Consider the following 23,452-nt stretch of genomic DNA (forward strand, 5'->3'; position numbering starts at 1 on the left):
AATCAGCATTCCATCGTGTCCATTGTGTGTCTGAACATATGGCGACCATAGAATGGCATAACTTAGCGGGCTTAATGGGAGCAAGCACGAAAGGTGACCTTGTACCTGTCACTCATGACCATAACAACATGTGCAGTGAGAAACTGCACATCTATACGACGTTTTTCCGGAATGGTCGAAATTAGTGTCTGAACGGTCTGTCGGCTATACAATGATTCTTTATGCGTCATTTCTTTATCGAGTTTTGGTATAAACTGGCTTGCGTCTGAACAGTGGGTTAGTCTTCAGAAACTTTGAAGCAGCCAGTTGAGAGGAGGGGATGAGGAAGGATGTGATTGGATGATGATGATGACATAAAGCAGTAACTTGCCCCTTGGAGAACAAAGATAAATCATTTGTTTGTGGTGCCCAACAAAATACATGGGGAAAAGAATGTTTACTTATTCAACATTCTGTTCGAAAACACATGAATGTCACTATCTATGAGCAGTAACTTGCTCCTTGGAAAACAATGATAAATCATTTGTTTGTGGTGCCCCACAAAATGCAGGGGGAAAAGAATGTTTACATAATTCAACATTCTGTTCGAAAACACATGAATGTCACTATCTATGAGCAGTAACTTGCGCCTGGGAAAACAAAGATTAATCATTTGACTGTAGTGCCCCACAAAATACAGCCAGGGGGAAAAGAATGTTGACATAATCTAACATTCTGTTCCAAAACACATGGATACCCCTACCTATGTATGGGCAAATCCCCCTCTCCCCCGACACAAGGGGGTTGTACTGATTGAATGATGACTATGTAATTGGATACCCTGCTTCAAAGAAGACACAGGTGCAACCACTTGATTTACAGTGGAGTCCTTCGCCTCATGAGAGGACGGTATACTCATGACAGAATGACGGTTACATCACCGGGTACCCTGCTCCGAAGAAGACGAAAATGAACCACCCCACGATGGACATGCCTCCGGCCATCTGGAAAACGATGCTCCACTGACCGGTCTTGTGGAGGATGACCCCAACGATGTAGCTGGCCAGGAATCCCTGCAGTCCAGCCAGCCCATTGGTGATGCCTACAACACACAAAAATGAAAGAAGGAAATAAGAATAATGAAGACACAACATCTAAAATATTGTTTTCCTTTGCCAACAGCAGCATAAACATCTGAAACTACCAGTGAACAGGTATTGAAAACGGTTTTTGTGACCACACAGCTCAAAATCCACAAAAAGTAGGCCAGAATAAATTTCTAGTACTTTTCTACATAGTCTAAAAGAATAATCTTAATGCCTTAAAATGAAACAGAACTTGTTGAAATTGGACCATCCTCACCCACTCAAAAAATGATTTGAATAAGAGAAAGTTAGGAAATGCAGTTTCATAGAAAAAGGAGGGGGAAGAAGGATTAGGGCCACTCAGGCATGCTGTGCAGCAGTATCAATGAAATCATGTTCTATTTCACAGTGAAAGCAGCACCTGTACAATGAATATGGTACAAAAATGCTAATATCTTAATTTCAGTTAATCTATAAATTTAAAGCAGCCAAATTTTGAAAATAGGTACAGAAAAGATTACTCTTCCAGGTAAGACAAAGTTTAAAGATTTGTGTAGGGCAACAACCCATATTACATACTATTGGTCTATTAAAGAGAACCCTACTCAGTGACTTTCTGTGAGTTTTGGGCTGGGAAGTCGCATCTTATCATGATGAAATCTGTGTGAGAGCATCCTATTGTAACTCCTTAGTGGATCCCTTAAAGGTATTAGCCCACATTTGTAAACCTGCAGCAATTGGTCTCATAGTTAGCATGGAGTTTGGGTATGATTGCAGTAACACCTGTGCAAAATTTTGTTCCAATTAGTCCATTTCTTTCATAAAAATAAATGAAAATGCACCGTATGCATGCGTATAAAAACGCTCGCTAGCTCCGGTCCACGCATGTACTACATGCATGCGATACATGCGTAAGTTAATGTGCGTAGCTAGCCCGCGCTCGTAATTAGGTGATACGCTATCAGCGTATCACCTATTGTGATTGTCAAAATCTCTCTTTATTTTTTTTTATTCTTCTTTCTTTCTGGACAATTTTGTGTCGTCAATATCTCAAGAATGACATTACGAAATAACATGACATTTTCAGTCAACATGTCTCATGACAAAATCTAGCCACAATAAGGTTTTCATGACAGTAACATATCTATGACGTCATCTAGGCGCCATTTTGTGATTTTAGGACCTTGTCACATGATCGATCATAACTTCATAACTAAATGTCATTTCTGTATCATTTTCGGTGGACATGAAGTTCAGGTCACGCTCTATCTTACTTTTTAACGCTAGTTACACAGGTCATCATTACGCACGCGTAAGCGCGCGTCAAAATTTTAAAAGGCTCAAAACGACTTCCCAATGGGAAATCTCGAAGTTTCAGACAATTTTAAGCGTTTCAAACATTTTCTCGCGTGCGCGTCCGTCCGCGCAATTTCGCGCGCAGAGCCCGTAAGCAACATGAAAATGCAATTTTTTTGGCTGATTTAGATTCCTGATACTTTGAGTAACAATATCCATTGATTTCCGATCGATTTCGACCTATAACAAAGGAATGCACTGGCGTCAAAGTTGAAATTCCGCGTGCGCGTCTTTCTGCAAATATAGTGAAAAAACATGTCTTTGTTTATTTCGCCATAGCTCTTTAAATCGTCCGTTGACCCTATATTTCTATTGCATATTACAAAAGTATATGAATTGTAAATAACATTCCAAGTATCAATATTGCCAGGAAAACGCGATGACGTCATCATATTGTCATTTTAAATAAAAAAGTGGAATTGATTTTTTTGAGGTACTGTTTCTGACATTCATTTGCTCGTATCTCTGTTGTTTAAGCTCAATATTATCCCAAATTCAGATATATTGTACTTTGAACATTTGCCTCTCAAGTCCATGTGATGGTTTTGAAATATGATGACGTCATCATACTAGAAATTGTGATTAACGGTAAAGACTCAAAATCAGGCAAGTTTACGTGTTATGTCTATGGGAGGTGATTTTTTTTTAAACCATGCATTGACTTGACAACGTTTAAGCACATTTACCTCATCTGATTTTGCTCCATTTCCTCTGAAACATACGTATGTTGTAGCTGAGACAATAAGCTTTAGTAATCATGCATTTTATGTTTTCAAATCTCCTCATCAGGTTGATAATTTTGTAGTTTAAAACTGAAAATGAGAATGCAATCTGTACAGAACGATTCCCAATTTTTCTTTGCAACTGTATATTGATTGAATCCACGCTGCCACTTGTGAGAAGTTGAATAGCGCCATCACAAGTCAACACATTCACAATAGTATTTAGATTTACGTTTCGCACTCAATCTTCAGGACAGCCGTGTGGCATAATCGCTTAGCGCGCTGGGTGTTCATAACGCCTTACCGGAATGTGAGAAGTTCGACTCCCGCAGGACTTTTTTTTCCGTTCTTTATTTTTCTCTCCTTTTTTTTTTCGGCAGTTCAGCTTTACTCCGATGTCATTTATCATATTATTTCATCAAGTGTACGTAACCCTTGAACACGGCTGCTCTATTTCCCTTGTTTTGTATTGGAGTTTGGAGATTGGGTTTGCTTCATTAATTTTGTCACACTTAATGTTGTAAATTGCCCCTTGTTACAGTGTCCCGCTTGCCACCTTTCGTTTGCTCTTTCCTTTTCTCTTCATTGGTTATTGTTATACTGTAACAGGATAGGTAGGAACATGTACGTTTAAATGACTTGCAGGAATGGGAGCTGAATTGATTAACTCTAGGCCAGGTGTATGGCGTCTCGCTCATCTCTTTGAAATTCCAGGTTGTTATTGTTTGACCCAATAACGGAGTTGTAGACAGGTTTTATGTTGCTATAGAGGTATCTTGTGCCACATGAATGGAAGGCATCACTGTTTAGTAGTAGTAATGAACTTTTTCATGTTGTAAATGGTATAAAGATTTAGGATATATATATATATATATATATATATATATATATACATATATACATATATATATAAAAATATTAAAGATACATTTCACATCCAATCTTCGGTACAGCCGTGTGGCTTTATAGTCGCTTATCGCGCTGCATGGTCATTATGCACTACCTTAGAACGAGATGTTCGAGACCCGCAGGACGCTATCATTTTTTTTTATCTCTCTCTTTCTTTGTTTTTCTTTTGGCAGTTCAGCTTTATTCCGGTCGATGTCATTTATCGTATTATCTTATCAATTATATTACCCCACGACACACAGTCACTCAAGTTCCTTTTTTTTTTTTGTCGGAGGCTGGAGGTTGGATTTGCTTCATTTATCATACGTATTGTTTAAATTGCCCTTGGTACAGTGCCCCGCTTGCCACCTTTCCTTTTCTCTTTCCTTTTCTCTACGTTTGTTCCTGTTACACTGTCACAAGACAGGTCGGAAAATAATTCACATAACTCAACTGGAGCAGGAATGGCAACTGAATGAATTAACTCTAGGCCAGGTGTATGGCGTCTCGCTCATCTCTTTGAAATTCCAGGTTGTTATTGTTTGACCCAATAACGGAGTTGTAGACAGGTTTTATGTTGCTATAGAGGTATCTTGTGCCACATGAATGGAAGGCATCACTGTTTAGTAGTAGTAATGAACTTTTTCATGTTGTAAATGGTATAAAGATTTAGGATATATATATATATATATATATATATATATATATATACATATATATATAAAAATATTAAAGATACATTTCACATCCAATCTTCGGTACAGCCGTGTGGCTTTATAGTCGCTTATCGCGCTGCATGGTCATTATGCACTACCTTAGAACGAGATGTTCGAGACCCGCAGGACGCTATCATTTTTTTCTCTCTCTCTCTTTCTTTGTTTTTCTTTTGGCAGTTCAGCTTTATTCCGATCGATGTCATTTATCGTATTATCTTATCAATTATATTACCCCACGACACACAGTCACTCAAGTTCCTTTTTTTTTTTTTTTGTCGGAGGCTGGAGGTTGGATTTGCTTCATTTATCATACGTATTGTTTAAATTGCCCTTGGTACAGTGCCCCGCTTGCCACCTTTCCTTTTCTCTTTCCTTTTCTCTACGTTTGTTCCTGTTACACTATCACAAGACAGGTCGGAAAATAATTCACATAACTCAACTGGAGCAGGAATGGCAACTGAATGAATTAACTCTAGGCCAGGTGTATGGCGTCTCGCTCATCTCTTTGAAATTCCAGGATGTTATTGTTTGACGCAATAACGGAGTTGTAGACAGGTTTTATGTTGCTATAGAGGTATCTTGTGCCACATGAGTTAGTCCATGGGCCAGGCCAGATATTGGTACCATCTGAGGTGGCAAAACCTTTTTGGTGTCATTTTGTTTGTCGGGCATAGATATGCTTATCAAGCTATGATAGCATTTCCAAATGAGTAGCTTAGTCATAGTAAATGAATTTTTAACCAATTTGGTCTCGTTGTTATATCCCTATACTTCTGAATCGAAACTAACCGCTATACAAAGAAGAGCAATGTCTTCTGTATGTTCCATAGAGCTGTAAAATGCAGCTCTATGGTATGTTCACAGGTGTTCTATTGTAAACGCGGTGCGCTTAGTCTTTACTCAAGGCAGCGAAGGGAATATCCAAAGGTTATGATGTCCACAGCGCTTAGTCTTTATTCTAGACGGCGAAGGGAATATCCAAAGCGTATGATACAGTGTATATCCTTCTATCTAAAAACAACAACAACAAAATCAATTCCCTCGTGAATTTTACCGTATCTTTCAATTATTTATCATTTTCCCGCGAAAACGCTACGGTGAAATCGCTGATACCACGCCAATGTCGCTTTATTTCCCTCCAACAATATAAGATAATGCAAAACAATGTACCGGTACACTACGATACATTATAATGAATGATATTGTAAATGAACAGAGTGATTTTTGTTTAAAACTGATGTATTTGTTGAAAGGGTAGTATAAAAACAGTATAGATAATCCCTTTTATGAGGAACTTTAGATATGATAACGGTACATTGGTTTAGATAAAGACTAAGCGCACCGCGTGGCAGCTGTGGACATCATAACCCTTTGGATATTCCCTTCGCTGCCTTGAATAAAGACTAAGCGCACCGCGTTTACAACAGAACACCTGTAGACATGCAGAAGGCAGTGCTCTTCTTTGTATAGCGGTTTAGTTTCGATTCAGAAGTATAGGGATATAAAAACGAGACCAAATTGGTTAAAAATTCATTTATTATGACTAAGCTACTCATTTATAAATGCTATCATAGCTTGATAAGCATATCTATGCCCGACAAACAAACTGACACCAAAAAGGTTGTGCCACCTCAGATGGTACCAACAACCCATTTTTCGGGTCTTGGCCCATGGACTAAGTAGAAGGCATCACTGTTTAGTAGTAGTAATGAACTTTTTCAGGTCCCTCCATGTCAATTATAGTGTGGTTTAAAGGGGTTGTGTGTCTATCTGCCAAAGAAAAGGAAAAACTTATTTTCGTCATGGCTGTTTCTCTATACGTAGCCGTAGGTAATGAGTGTTGTTGGTATCTGAGCAGTGAAGAACAGAGCATCAGGCTAAAATCCCCCTTAGTTATACGCGCTAAGCGTTCAATTTGATATATCTTTCTTTATGTAGTCAATCCCTGCTAATGGAGTTACAGAATTATGTTATGACACGTTTCATTAAAAGTTTGTAAAGGAAAGTTTATGGACAAGGCAAGCAATTGTACATGAATAATACCTACCATTGATTTCAGAGGGAAATTATGGTATGCCTAAATGTAAGGGTATCATTGCTTTGGAATTGCTGAGATAATATGCTTGGCACGGGGGCTTCCCCTTCTAATAACTGATCCCTTTGAAGATGTGTCGGTCACGGGTGACCGTCATGATTCATCTTTCACGTAGAAGCTTACGTTCCACACTCTTGGTTCGAGAAGACTTACCATCATACTTCAAATTGTTATAAAGGTAAAGATTCAAAATCAGACAAGTTTACGTGTTATGTCTATGGGAGGTGATTTTTTTTTTAATGTGCATTGACTTGACAATGTTTAAGCACCTTTATCTCAGCTGATTTTGCTCCATTTCCTCTGTAACTTAAGTATGTGGTAACTGAGAGAATAAGCTGCAGTAATCATGCATTTTATTCTTTGAAATCTCCTCATCAGTTTGACCATTTTGCAGTTTAAAACTGAAAATGAGAATGGAATGTGGACAAAACGATTCCTGATTCATCTTTCACATACATAAGTTTACGTTCCTCATATTTTCTCGTCGAGACGTATGGCCGAGTGGTTAAAGGCGACGTCTCAGAGACGTGAGGTTGCACACGTGCGGGTTCGAACCCCACAAGATCACGAAACAAAATACTTAGCTACTTTACTTTTTTTTTTCTTCAATTTTGTATTACATATTCGTCCATGTAGAAATCACATTCGTATATAAACGCACCTATACACACGCACAGACACACACACACACACACACACACACACCATATCCCTCTTTGTGTTGGAGACCATATTGCTTCGACTGCTGCAAAATTTTGCAGACTGACTTTGTCAAACCGATCATAGTATGTAATGACGACGACGGAGGTGTTGTACTTTGAACAATTGTCTTTCAAGACCATGTCATTGTTTCGTACTTTGATGACGTCATCACACTGAAAATTGTGATTAAAGGCAAGGTATCAAAACCAGCCGATTATAGGTTTTATGTTTACGGCACGTATTTTTCCCAAGTTGCCAGAAATGGCATAGCGACATCAGTAGTTACAAGGCCGCATTTCCGTCTAGCAATGCAATACATGTTCACGCGGCCACGTTGGTTGAGTGGGCATTGACTTTTCTCCCTGTAATATCTATACATTTCTTTTTTGCCTTACCATTTCCGTGGATGTCCCGTGGAAGAGAGGTTAGAGAAACGGTTTTGCATGCACGCTCACTATAACTTCAATGTGCCTATATCACATTCTTTTCTTTGTCGATCACAGATGACCGACATCTGATGACCCCAAGCGTATCACCTAACTCGTCAGTCTGACGAGTTTCATATCTCGTTTGATTTTGGGTCGGGTTGACCCGGTTTGAAAATTGATTTTAAAACGATGATTTTCTCTCTTTTATCGAATGGTATAGACAAAGAGCAACAGGTGAGGTATGTTACTGTTATAACTTGTACTTGAAGTCATATTGGACCTGTTTTATGCAGTTTTGATTTTCATGGGTTTGCAAATGTGGGCTAGTACCTTTAACCTTAAAAGATGATTCTGCAACTCAAGAAGGTATCGTCATGAGGCTTCTTGACTTTTATTGTTTGAGTCTCACACAACTTTTGAGACGAAATTCGCAACATCTGAGCATATTGTTATGAAGTCATGTCCACCTTTTTTAACTGCATGTCACCCCAAAATGGACACAATTTTGTGATATTATGTACATTTCCGAAGGAAAACAGTGTTCTGTCTTGAAACTCATAAAAACCTTATTATTATTATTTATTATTATTATTATTATTATTTATTTATTTTTTTTTTTTACTATTAATCACTTTCATTGACTAATTTCATGCTAATTATGGTAGAAAAGTGGGGGGGGGGGGAGGGGAATCCCCCTCCAGTTTTACCATTTAGCCAAAAACAAAACAAAACAAAAACAAAAACAAAAACAAAAACCCGGCATGATTAGGGTTTATAACTTAGATTATGGTCAAAGTATGGAGAAGATATTAACCTGGGCCCTCTTACATAAAAAGTTGCTACGATAGCAACTCTTGTTGAAATGGCAAGTGCCATGGCAATTACCATAATGTACAAGAATACTGCTTCCTGGGCGGCATTTCATGAAGCATTTTGTCTGACAACTTGGTTGGGCAAATGTGCTCTCAGCCAATCAGATGCAACGATGTCAGTAGCTTATAACAGTTTCTCAGAAAGAAATAACTGACAAAATGCTTCATGAAATGCCCCCCAGATTGCTACCAGAAGCTACCATTCTAGCAAGAATTGCTATCCTAACAATCCATGTTCTATGAAATGAGATTCTTAATGCCCATCAAACGGCTGGACAAGTTCTGGCTATAAGCATTGAGACACAAAGGAAAAATGAGAGATCAGAGAGCAGTACGCGTGAATGGAAGGATCTATCTCACCCCTTTATGCCAGCAACCAAATTGAAATGGCATGAATGGCTACATTACGAAGTCATAACATGCACCTTTTTCAAAACTTACGAGTACAGATTCTACAAGACATTAAGCAGCATGGCTCCAGATTGTTATAAGCATTTTAATCTGCAGCACAACTGGCAGAGGAAACTGAAACAGAGTTGTCATTAAAGTTTACTGGGTGAAGCTGTCCTTCTCGATGTCTTCTTGTAATTGCTTTCCTTCAAGTGGGTTTTTCCAAGTTTCGGTAGCAGAGACAAGACCCACGGATTGTTGTTGTTGTTATTTTAATTTTAAGGCGTGTATCATCAGTGATGAATATTATTCAGTGGAGGTAGTCTTCTCACAAGGCTAATTATCATGTTAACTCCACCAGGTTAAAGCTGAATGTCACTTAAAACAGGCTTAGCAACTTGATGTGCTCTATCATTACGCTAGAAAAATAAATTTTTGTTGAATTCCCTTTATATTTTCTTTTATATTGTTGTCCACACATGATGTCATAACCTCTGGTAGTCTCCTCATCCAGTGGTTCCAACGCCAAAACTTTAAAAATTCATAACTTTTGCATCGATTGTCCGATTTTCCTCAAACTTTCACTGATGTGTTCTACTAATGTTGCTGCTTTTACTCAATCCACATTTCTCTTGGGGTTCTGGTTTCCTATAATGGTAATATTATTCCTCATGCTTTCTGAAAGAGGTATATCACGCACTCTTTCATTATGCCAGGAAAAGTGAAAATATGTTGAATGTTCTTTACATTTTTTATTTGCCTTATTCATATATGTGACATGACATAGTGTTCTAGTCTTCTCATCCAGCAATGGTTGCACCCACACTTTGAAAAAAAAGTACTTTTGAACCGATGGGCCAATTTTCCTCGAACTTTGCTGATATGTTCTGCTAAAATATTCCTGCACTTCATCAATGCACTTATAGCTATGGGGTCCTTTTCCTTAAAGGCTTAATTTACCATTTGCAGATGAAACAAAAACCCAGCATTAGTGCTTCAAAATAGTTCTAAAATGTGAGTCAGGGATAGAAACAACCACTATAAAAATTTGAAAGCATATAACTGATGTTAAGTGTTGTTAAATTTACAAAATGTGGACAATAGTTATAATAAGAATGTTTCCAGACTAAACCATCTACAGTTACGGTTTATTGAGAAAAACACTGATATACACTCCTTAATACAAATTAGGCTTTACTGAGAAAATTTTCTTATGGTATGGTATTTTGTGACACAACAGGCCTACACACATGCATCAAATGTGATATCTTGAACATTTTTGAAATCACTGCTCCCAAAGGTAAACAGGACCTTTAACTAACATGGAGCACACACAGAAGGGACTCACCGAACACAAGCCCTGCATGGTCTGGCGTAATGTCCTGGGGGTTGACACTGATGGAGCCGTTGCACATGGCCTGGGAGCCGACTATGACAACCATACAGGCCAGTGCCACGTGATAGCTGTGTGTAGTAGTCACCAGGAAGGAAGGGATGGCTATGCCCACGTAGGCTATTGTCTGTTGCCATGGAAACAGGAAAGTGGGAGGAGAATTTAATACTGGGTTCTCTGAACCTCATACATGAAAGGCAATGATAGAGGCTGAGCTGCTCTTACTCTGTTGTGGCATGGTGGCATCTTATTAACCAAATTCTTAAAACCAGCAATTCTTTTGAACCCCCTATTAAAGGGGATGGCTAGTAACTGATCAATGGGAATCAGTGGGAATGCTGGGGGATGATTGTTCTTATTCTTGTGGGATTTATTCAAGAGTACATTATATATCTATTGTTGTGTGAAAATTATTTGCTTCAGAACGGTCTGATATTCAAGTAATGTGCAGTTGAATGCCCCGTCACTGTACAGGCACGCTAGCCTGGAAGCATTACACTGCACATTACTTGAATATGAGACCATTCTGAAGCAAATAATTTTCACACAACAATAGATATATAATGAACTCTTAAATGAATCCCACAAGGATTGGAACAATCATCCCCCAGCATTCCCACTGATCAGTTACTAGCCATCCCCTTTAAGTACCAGTAAATATATCACATACTGCTACAGAGAATGTACAGATATACCGGGTGTCCCCAAAAAAGCGGAACGGTGGATTTTCAGTACCTTGCGGTCTAAAAGTTATATATCTTTTGACATCATTAGAAAGAGCATCTTCCGCAGAAGACTATGATACCAAAATCATTTAATTTGGTTCAGTACTTTTTATTCTACGCCAATTTCCAAAAATGCAGTCATTGTCAAATTTCGCCGGATTTTTGCGACTTATGAGATATTAATTTGAGTGCGACATGCGATCCATACGACGAATATTGTGTAAGCTTGGTGATCCATGTCAACAAACTATACAGCTTTCACATTGGGCACGGGCCAGGAAAAAACAGTGTGTGTGTGTGTGTGTGTGTTTGTGTGTGTGTGCACGCTCCCAATATGAAAGCGTTATCTTTTGTTGACATGGATCAACGAGCTTACACAATTCACCGTGTGGAACGCGTGTCGCACCCAAATTATTATCTCATAAGTTGCAAAAAATTAAAAATGACTGCATTTACAGAAATTGGCGTAGAATAAAAAGTGCTCAACAAAATTTAATGATTTTGGTATCATGGTCTTCTGCGGAAGATGCTCTTTTTAATGATGTCAAAAAATATATCACTTTTAGAACACAAGGTAATGAAAATCCACCGTTCCGCTTTTTTTGGGACACCCGGTATAATATAAATACAAAGGCAGCCCTACATGATGCCAAATTGATCAATATTATACATTGTACATACGTATTGACACACATCTGAATAGAATTTCACATTCAGATGTGTGTACACACACCTGACACACTAACAGAGATTTGTAATACTAAGTATTTAGCAGTACAACTGTGTATGTGATGAATTCAATGTGATTGTATGTGATTGTATATCAATGTATCAAATCAAACTATTCTTCAACTTAGTTACAAAAAGGATGGTATGTTTGCTAATTTCAATGACAAATTGGTGAGTATGCTCAAATACAAGCATGTCTAAAATATAGTTCAAGTGTACATGACACGTAGTGACTGGTTTATATATCTACTGAAAGGTATACCTACCACCACAACCTTCCTTGCCACTCCCACTCGAAAGCCTTTCTCAATCAACCAATCACCAAGCCAGCCGGACCCCACAGAAGCGATGAATGCCAACACCCATGGAAGGACATTAAACACCCAGCCCTGATACAGAGTGTAAATCAGAGCAAAGAATAAGGAGGTAAATTTCAAGGGCCACTTCTTGTAACTAAACCTGCTGGTAAACTTCAGTTGAATCGTTTTTGATGTCCTCACCATTATCAACCCGTTGAGGACGAGTCTCAAGTATACTCGGGCAAGTGTCTACAGGAAGTGAGTGTAGTGGCAATATCAGCCCGTCTTCAGTGGGTTAAGTAGCAATCTTCAGATTATTACTGTGTAAGGTATCTGGAGGGCACTTAGGATTATACTGTTACAAACATTCAATGTTGAAGATAATGATGTTTATTTTTTATTGCTGTGATGATACACAAGACCTCCCTAAATATTTAGCTTGACTTTGCAAAATATTCCTACATGGCATCCACAAAATGTAGGGAGTCTGCAGTGTCCAGTGGAAAGTAAGCAATGGGTCAAATTGAAGTGAGATTGATAGTCACTATTCTGCCATCAAAGCCTCAATCCTGATGGCTTGCAATTGAGGGCCACTTGTGTACTACAACCATCACGATTATGCAGCTATTCATCATACCTTTTTGCATATTCTGTGTTGGAAGACAGATATGAAATGCACTACCATTCTGACATATGTATCTATGTACTTCACGCATTCAAGGAAAGAGAGGCTATGATGGCTTATGACTATACATACATGAATTATGCCATGCATATCCTGATAGAAAGATTTTGAGAACTGGTACCTGTAAGATGATTTACATGTGGTTGAATTTGTGATCTAGAACCAAACTGACGAAATGAGATAGAAGTATCACTTTTAAAAAGAAAAATGAGCAATTTTCCAACTCGGATACAACTTAAAATGGATTTGTATATCAAGGGGCACTATCAATATCTATTGTGAATTTTGCCAATAGCAGTCGGCATGCGAGATTCAGGAAAATATAAACACTGTGAAATATACTACATACATACAGTAGTACATGATGTACATGACTTCATGTGTGAACTTACATTACAGGGAGAAGAATGAGTGCTGTGTGAAAAGTGAAAGACGTTCATGTCACTTACCTTTCCTTCTGGAAAACTTTCTGTGAAATAAGTTGGCAGCCATGACAGTGCAGTGAAGAAAACAAAATCTATACATTGATGTGATAACAGCATGCCCCTGGAAAACAGAAGACAGAAAGATAAAACAAGCAAAACCATAGACTTGGAACTGTTGATAATGTAGGAGTTAAAAAAATTAGTGGAAAAATGAGCAAAGAAAATGGGATTCCATCGGGATTCGAACTCGAGACCTCCAGATACTAGCCTGGTGCTCTAGTGACTGAGCTATAGAAAGCCCTAGTTCAGTGTTCGTCCCAGAAGCGCTTAATTCTCAATGCTCGAATGGTCAGAAGCTATAGCAGTGTGTTTGTGTGTGACACACATGCACACACTTTTAAAAACTGATTCAATGATCACTTCAGCATTAGGTATTCTTACTCTACTTTGCAGCTCAATACTCAAAATTGTGTGAGTAGCAGTCACAAAGTTAACGTGATTCAAATCTCACATTGGAGGAAGATTTTTTTTTGAATTCATTTATCACTCTTTTTTTTTTGTATGCAGCACACACACAGCCAAAGAATCTTGATTGGAATAGAATGTTACCGATGAATGTTTGCTTTGGTGCACATATTTAGTGACGGGCAATTCTATGTTACGAGGCCTGAATTAGGCTAGGCGTGGTTTTTTAATGTACCCTGGTGGCCAGCAAATGACAATCAATTCAGTAGAGTAAACACTACACTTTCCCCACGCTGTAGGGTCTTTGATGTTGCTATCCAGCGCAAGAACACAGTAAGTACCAGAGTTATGAAGATACTGATGCAGATATTGGGGCAAGCACAAAGTTTTGAACTATTTTTTTCCTTCATGTTTTCCCTACTACAAACCCTCAAAGTCAACTATGCAAAAGCCCAAAAATAATGACTGTTTAGTGTTGCACACACTTTCACTTTATTTCAGCAACTTTCCAACACTAGTATTTGAAGAAACCCCAATGCAATGCAACACCATCACTTGATCAAATCAAGTTTTAAGCATGCGAATCATAGATGCCATTAGTTTTGTTTAAATGATTGTGTTTTATTGGGCCCTTGACATACAAGTGATTTTCTTTATCATTTTTCTTTGTTTTACTTCCTTTTTGGGCAAGTAAAATTGATGTTTAGGCAAGCGCTGTGCAACAATGTGAAAATCTGCTTGCCCAACTGGGCAAGAGGTAAAAAAAAAGTTATACAGTTGGACCTCTATTATCTGGCCTCCCTTTATCCGGATCTCTCTATTATCCGGACGCAATCTCGCCGTGATTTTTTTATCTTTTTTTTAATAATTACGGGAGGAAACACACATGAATTACATATACTTGATACATTTCTTAATAATTATTTAGGTAAATCATCCCAAGAATTTATAAAAGAAAATGATTTCCGCTTGCAAACACGAACCTCTATTTTGGGGTCTGTTACTGAGTGTAACGATGAAAAGGTCGCAGTATACACATTACTATACATGTGGTACTACAGCGTACAATGGGCTACATCAGTACATGTGTATGTGTATGTACCATAGAGCTCTATTATATGGTATGTACATGTATAAAGCATTGAGTCTACCGTATCCGGCCAAATCCCTTATCCGGATGAGCCCCGGTCCCGACTTGTCCGGATACGAGAGGTTCAACTGTATAGCACCCTGCTAACTTGTTGTGGATTTGATCCTAGGACATCAAGAGGAAAAAGTCACAAATCTTATCCACTGAATCACATCAGCTTTTATACAACGTCCAAGTAGATCCTTGTAATTTGATTGGAGGATTGTTGGTGACGTGATATTAAATAAGTACTCCATTCAACGCGCCGTGCAATTTTGGTTCTATTTTTGCGTGCAACTTGGTTCGATTTTTTCGTTCTATTCCACAGTTCGAGAAATTGTACGGTACTGCGTGTACTGTGTGTTGCATATTGGGGATCGCATGCAGCTAGCGCAGGTACGTGTGCGGTACATGCATGCGCGTACGTATGCCTACGTAGTGCTAGTGTACGTGTATTAGCGCTAGTATAGCTGTGACCTGTATACTACACTGATTGCACAAGCCAGAAAGAGAATCGCAGTGGATCCACATGCAAGTATGGCTATATTTTTCATACATATATAGACTTCTAGGCCTACTTAGACCAAAAAGATCTACTTGGACGTTGTATAAATCAAATAGTGTATGGTCTTTACTCGTGCAATGGAACAAGATTTCGCACTCTGTGAAAGATGAGGCGCACTATTCAACTCGGCTTCGCCTCGTTGAATAGAGCGCCTCTATCTTTCACCTCGTGCGAAATCTCGTACCATTTCACTCGTGACCATTCACTATTTGTATACTAACTCACAATATGGCCGACCAGAAAAACTTTCAATTACACTGGTGTGGTAATCCCCCCTCAAGCTCATTTTGCCTCTGAGACAAAAGGTAAAATTAAGTACACAGTTACATTCAGACACTGCTGTCATATCTGCTTTGCAAGATTAGTTTCTTTTGGAAATAATAGCAATTTAAGTAACTGAAACCCACAATATTTATTTTATTTCACTTTTTTAATGCTTTTCGATAAAAAAAGAAGCTTACCAGAAAGGCACTTTTGACATTAATGTAAGGCAGGAGAATGGCTTGACTTGTTTCCCTGAAGATGACTTCTCTTCTGAGAGGGATCCGTTGCCGTTGGATACCAGTGGTTCCAGGTCGTCCCTCTGGTGCTCCATCCGCTTTGCGGCCGCTTCCCGCTGTCTGGAATGCTTGGAAAAGAGGCGCATGGCAACGGTCCAGAGGATACTGAGCGAACCGAAAAGGTAGAAGACGGAGTGCCAGCCATACTGCTCCAGGAGTATGGAACCCACAAACCCATTTACCAGTGTTCTGCAGGAACAAAAAAATAAAGTGATTTCTGAAATATTCCTGAAAATGAAATAATCTACTATGCATCCTATAAATGTCTACATTTAATGCATAAGAAAAGCTACACTCTTCGTAAATTATCTGCAAACAAAATGACGGATAAGAAGAGAGAGTGAATAAGAATATAGTAAATTTGGAATGATTATATGGTGGATATTATTGTGCGTTTGGTGCTTGACTTACTAGCGTAAAAACAAGAACATGTGAATATTTGTTTTGTCTTGTTTTGTTTTGTTTTGTTTTGTTTTGTTTTGTTTTGTTTTGTTTTTTTTTTTTTTGGGGGGGGGGGGAGCAGGGGAATTATTACAGTGTGCACAGATACACTGTCTCTGTCTCTCCCACACACATAACACACACAGACATTACACCATAGAAGCAGATCCTGCTCATTAGCAGATACATTGTAGCTACAGCTCTCAAGACTACAGGAGCTTCTTTGCTACTTGGATTTCAGTCATGGTAGCTTCGAAATATTGTGGTGTCTTGCACGTCAGCCTGAATGACATAATCATGGTGACATTCTGGGTATATTCTGGCATGGAGTAGAGGCTCATTTTAGAATGTATGCAGTCAACCAACATTTATCAATTCTACAAATGGGATATCTCTACTCCTGAATCGCAATAATCAAGACATGTTCTCATTCTTACCCAAATCCTGTGGCAGCAAATAAAGTTGCTATGGCATTTCCCTTTCTGGCGGCGGACACCTTTTCTCCGACTAAACTACTCATGGAAGGGTAATGCGGACCTTTTGCAACAAAGTGGGCCGGAAGGACAAGGTACAGGAAGAGGAAAGAGGGAGGAATAAAGGAATATTTATAGCTCGTCAGGTACAATGTACAATGAAAGAATGATTCAGAACAGCTAGGATGCCCTGTTAAGGCTAGCCTTTTGGCAAGGCCTCGTGGCTGAAAAAGAGACTAACTGCGAGAGAATGGGTGAACGCGAGATCGAGCCGCGAGGCCTTTTGAAACCTGACCTCAATTTCTTATCTTGAGCCTTGTTTCTCGCCGATTCTGCTACCAAAAAGGGTAGTGGTGAATCAGCGACCGCATTGCTCACCACGCCGTCGCATCTAATGAATACGCATAAGTATGCGTGTCAGCAGCTTGCTCATCCGTATCCAGCCTGCGTTGCCTGCCTGCGGTAGCTGCCGATCTGACTCATGATATGAATAATTCATATTCGCCTTTGTCGGGAGGCAGTAGGGAAAAAACCCCAGGTTTCAAAAGGCCTCCTGGATGCGCCACTCGATTTTGCGTTCACCTGTTTCTCGCAGTGCTCAGTGTGGCGAGTTAGTCTCAATCTTCAGCCACGAGGCCTTGTCAAAAGGCTAAGTTAAGGCCTGAGCTCCATCCTTCATAATATAACTGTTTGCACTGTTTGAGCTATGGGTAAAATTTTGCTCTATTCTATGACAAATGACCATTATCTTAGCTTTATCTGTAAAACTAAAATGATAAACTTCAAGATGGAAAATAAAATGTTGGTGGACTACAGGCAATAATTTCAAACTGAAATGAAATGAAAAGAAAAGAACACAGCTTAAAGTTTAATGTACTATAATTATGGTAGTAAAACTACTCCATGCAGTCAACAAACCTCTTTACATAACATTTGCATTTCACTGGACATTATAAAGCATGGGTGACTGAGAATTACACCTATTCTTAACAGCACATTTTTGTTATTGGTTTTCTTTGTTTGTTTTTTAAAAGAAATGAAGCATTCAGGAAGTTGACAATGCTTTTAGCAAATGGCTAATGTAGCTTTGTTACTGCATTAATATTCAAGATCTGACAGAAAAAGAAGAAGAAAAGAAAAAAACTAGAAATGTCGCTTTGGCGACTGGTATGCCTCCGCCATAATGCATGATTTTCCCAATAGGTCTAGATAGTACATGTGGACAATGTGTGATTACATTTTCACAAAATTGGCAAAATATTGAAATGACAAGTTTGTCACAAATGTGTTGAATGTTCACCTTCCTTGACCAAGGTTTAATTGGATGAATAGGAGAGCATGTATCTAGGGATTTAAGGACTTTAACTCGACTTTGACCCATTCATACATTTAGGCATTGAGTAATTTTCAAGGTACAGGTGTGGAGAAAAAGTGCAATTTCTGAATTGAATAGTAAATTGTTACCATTTTCATCTGGTCCTTGACCCTAAAATTCATAAGATAATCACTTTCAGGTAGAACATGCATAATATGTACTAAGTTTCAAGATAACTTGAGCTACTTCCGAGATATGGAGGAAAAAGTTAGTTCAGCACTTTCACTTGATCTTTGACCTTTTGACCTTTGAGGCAAAAAAAGAAAAAAAAAAACTTTCCAGAGAATTTCTATTAGGTTACACATGTATGCATACACCAAGTGTAAAAAAAAATAACCCTGCAGGCATTGCATTGATAGGAGGGAAATGTAAAATTTTCAAGTGTTGCACTTGACCTTTGACCCCTGACCTTTGACCCATGAACCCTACATTCTCTAGATAATCACTTCCAGTCAGTATATGTATATACTATGTTCCATGAAGATACCTTGAACAATTTTCCAAGGTATGGAGAAAAAAAAAGAAGTTTTAATATTTTTACTTGACCTTTTGACCTTTGACCTCATGACCCAAACTTTCACCAGAGAATCTTAATTGGGTAATACATGTATACACTAAGTTTCAAGAAAATATCTTCAGGCATTCAATAGATATGGTGGAAATAGTGAAATTTCATGTATTTGACCCTGACCTTTTGACCTTTGACCTTTGACCTCATGACCCAAACTTTCACCAGAGAATCTTAATTGGGTAATACATGTATACACTAAGTTTCAAGAAAATATCTTCAGGCATTCAATAGATATGGTGGAAATAGTGAAATTTTATGTATTTGACCTTGACCTTTTGACCTTTGACCTTGAGCATGTGCACCCAAAAGTTGATAGGCACAACTTCACCCCCTAATACACATACATGCCAAGTTTCATTAGGATACCTCAACAGGTTTTGATAGTTACCTTGTCCACAAAATTCATTACGAACGGACGGACGGACGGACGGACAACCCGAAAACATAATGCCTCCGGCACCACTTCGTGGCGGAGGCATAAAAAAGACATTGCTTTTCTTTCAGGTTCAGTTTAAGTGATCATGGAGACAATATACATCTGCAAAAGTACGACATCAACAAGAAATTTGCTTTGGAATGAAAAAGAAATAAGTGGAACGAAAAAGAAATATCTGGAATGAAAAAATAGGAAAAATATATGGGATGAAAATACATGTATGACAATACTCGGTGCAAGCTCTATAGTATCCAAGTTTTTAAGTTGTCCACATATCATTCATGGTTGAACTTTTACTTTGAACTGGACTTGGTCTTCAAGTTGCTTTAAAAATTAAATTTCACTCTATATACATGTCCATTATGACCATGAACGTGAATGACCCCAAAAGCCTGGATCTCTTTAGATTCGCACGATGAATGGCAAATGAAGAATTGAGTCAAAAGTTTTGTAGTTAAGACAGAATGAAAAACAAAAAAAAAAAAATTTAAAAATGGTGCACTGAATTTCCTGCTTTGAGGAAGAGCTTATGCCATGCTTTAAATGCATGATTATAGTCCCATACATTGCAGCAAACAGGTTAACTTGATATACACTCCATACTCACTCTGAGCTAAGCCTTGCAGGAGACGCACGATAATCATGAGTGCCAGGGCGCCCTCTTTTGACTCCACAAGGTAAGGCACAATGGGAGTTATCACGGTCAGGAGTGCCCAGAAGAGTGCACACACGGTGATTACGAGATCCCCACCCACACGGTCACTCAGACCCCCTCCTGGGATCTGGAGGACAGGGTAACCCCAGAAGAATGAACCCAGAACCAAACCCTGTAACATACATGGAAAAGGCAGAAACATCATTACCAGGATCATCACATTCAATGACTGGATACAACTGACTTATGGGTAGTTTTTAAGGACACAACTGTGCTTACACTGTATACCAGTCAGTAAAGTTGGCATTAAGAAAAATCAGATTCAGATCTAAATCCAAGCTTTGTATAATTTTTTTACAAGTAATATCATCATTACTATTACTATCACCATTACTATAGTATTGGTGTACGTTTTTCTATCACAACATTTTTCTCATGATTGTTGTAATTACAGTAAACTTCTGTTATAACAAAGTCCTCGGGACTGGCAGTTTTCTTTCATTGTATCGAAATTACGTTATAACCTCACAGATAAACAATAACAAACATAGAGTGGATAATGTTGTGGCCTGAATTTTTATTTTGTTGCAACTGGAATTTCATTATAACCATGATCGTTATAACGGGAGTGCACTGTATTATTCAAGTTTTCATGTCAAGCTACAAAACGCCCAGATGGTACCTCTTTTCAACTCCTTTAATATGATTTGTAAAATTAAACTTTACAATTTGTTTTCGAGAAGAGCTTTCAAACAATCGTCATTATGCTTTTCTCCTCTAAGTTGTAGTGTATTCACCAGTTGTGCTTTATCCCAGTTGAATTCATCAGCGAGAGAAACAGCTACAACTGACATGGCAGTTCGGCAAGAGTAGGCGAGGGTGGTCCCAACAAACAGCACAAGAGTCCATTGCTTGCGTTCCCTCCTGAAATGAGTAATATGCAAACACACAAGATATGATTTGATTATCCAATCAATACATAAATACCATGCATTTCTTCATTTATGTCACTTGTAATGTTGCAAACTTGCGAGTTGGATCATTATAATGCATAAAAAAAAAAAAATGACAATGTACACAGAGAAACAAACCAGGACAAGACAAGACTCGCATAGCTGACAAGCAGATGAAACAAGATGAACACTCAAAAACTCTGTTCAAGGATGCATACTATATAGTCTGTCTGGAAATGATGTTCCAATACTGTAAGATGTGAAAACACTTTAATTACATGAATCACAATGAAATAGACACTTTACAGGCTGTACATTCTGTGTAATGTACAGCTGTATGCATTAAAGCATTTTACATTGCATGCTCAGAGAATAGTGGACACTTGTTGACATGCCCATCATCTAAAGGACATTTTAATTATCAAAGAATATTTCTATCTCTCACAAAGTCAATATCAGTTGCTACCATATAAATAGGGTAATAATCCTTGTTTGCGACAAGACTAGGTGCCTATTCGCTACAGGGGCAGTTTTAATCACTGACAAAAACAGCTAGAAGTGAGCATACTCTTGCACCTGATTGGGCCTTTTCATCAATGACTGAAATGGCCCAAGCTGCCACAAATAATAGGCACCCTGGCCCTGTCGGCTGTCGCAAACAGGGCCCAGGGATCAGTAGTTTAAATTCTGCTATCAATTTCAATATACACTCTAGATCTACATCAATGGTATATTCTGGAAATTAAATTTGATTGCTTCTAGAAAGAATGTGAATTGTTTTGAGAATACTTTACATTTCTCATCTCCCAACAAGTCTGCTGAAGATGGAACAAACAACTCTCTCATATATATGCACTCACCTTAAAAACTAACATTCACAATATTAGCAACACTAATATCCCTTTATAGAATCTAGACATCTACTTCGGTTGTACTTGGATCAGTGTAGATAAGGATTTTACCCATTAATAGACTAAAGTTAGAAGGAAATAGTAGATGCTAGAACTATAAGAACATAAAATTAGAGCCTAACACGTTACACAGGTCACAGGGCCCAGGGTCTAGTAATTTAGTAGGGTCTCCCGTACTGTTTACTAGCGTCTAGATATCTATTCCTAGCACATTTTTCTTTCCTTTTAAGGAGAGTTAGCATCACACTTCAGCATGGAACTTTAAGACATGTGCCGTAGGCCTACACAGTACTGCACATGATAATGTGGCATGTGTTTGTTAGTATTTTAGTTCACTTACTCTGACCACTGTGATGAATGATTTGAAGATCTCTCCCCTGGCCGAGGCGATGAGCTGGCACTACCAGTACCACTACCAGATTTTTTCGTCATTTCAGCAAAAGGAAATCTGCCTACCTCTCTACGCTGACAGTTAGTAAGCCCCGACCCCTGGGTTACTTAGTAACGGGAATTTTTCTGCAAGTGTTATAAGGTGAGTTTGTTCCCGTGGGAAAACGCCGCGACTGTCGACGTGCTGCTGGGTGCAGGCTGAGGTAAAGGGCACGGGTCCCACGTCACACCTCCTGGATCCAACAGCAGCTACCACCACGCCACGCCGGCAGCTCCGGCGAGTATCTCATGGAGGTGTCGGTAGTAGGCCAGGCACGGTCTCAGATGATGCACTTCATACAGGTTCGCCTCTAATCGATCCAGATTAAGATCTCTTGTGTTTTTCCAACAGGCTTAATGTCATATTATCCAGAGACGAGCACACGCAGGGCAAGTCTAACGATTACGGTTATGAAAGTGAATGTGATTTATAAACATAGCAATTGCTACTGGGTAGCAATGCTGCTGTGACTTCTAACGTACCAGCTATATCGCTAGGTGGACCTGCCATAACAAGCCACAACTCTATACGATACACGTACGTACGTGTTACCATATCATACCATCGGCTGTGAAGTGCGTGCGTACGTGCATACTCGTCTCATGCATAGATATGCACGGAAAAAGCGCACACATTGCGCACGCACTATAGTGCGCTACTTCGGATCACGACCCCCCTCCCCGCCTCAAGTGTTTACCATGCAACAAGAAGGTTTTTGTAGATCCAACAAGGTTTTTATGCACACAATTTTCAACCCGCCTCGGGCCTTCGTCAGTGCAGTGTAATGACAGTAATGACAGTTTATTCTCATGTCACCCCATTAGAGTATTGGAGAACTCAATTTCAGCATATTGACATGAAACATACTTATACTTTGATGCAGTTAAACACTTTTACACTTTTACACGTATGTTACACTTAATCCAATATAAAACGTACTTACACTGTATTCGGAAACATATTTACACATGAAAACACATATTTACACAGGAAAAAAAT

General features: G+C 38.8%; 1 protein-coding gene across 1 annotated transcript; it reads right to left on the reverse strand.

Moving 5' to 3' along the window:
• Window positions 1-911: 911 nt before the first annotated feature.
• LOC140233860 (voltage-gated purine nucleotide uniporter SLC17A9-like) lies at window positions 912-22,488 on the reverse strand. Its single transcript, XM_072313952.1, has 9 exons — window positions 22,364-22,488; window positions 20,957-21,083; window positions 20,112-20,331; window positions 17,087-17,186; window positions 16,110-16,397; window positions 13,514-13,610; window positions 12,347-12,469; window positions 10,582-10,753; window positions 912-1,081 (listed from the first exon to the last, which is right to left on the reverse strand). Exons 1-9 carry the CDS (start codon window positions 22,453-22,455, stop codon window positions 912-914), a joined length of 1,389 nt encoding a protein of 462 aa, XP_072170053.1. The 5' UTR covers window positions 22,456-22,488.
• Window positions 22,489-23,452: the final 964 nt, after the last annotated feature.

Source organism: Diadema setosum, chromosome 10 (assembly GCF_964275005.1).
Source record: "Diadema setosum chromosome 10, eeDiaSeto1, whole genome shotgun sequence".
Lineage (NCBI taxonomy): Eukaryota > Metazoa > Echinodermata > Echinoidea > Diadematoida > Diadematidae > Diadema > Diadema setosum.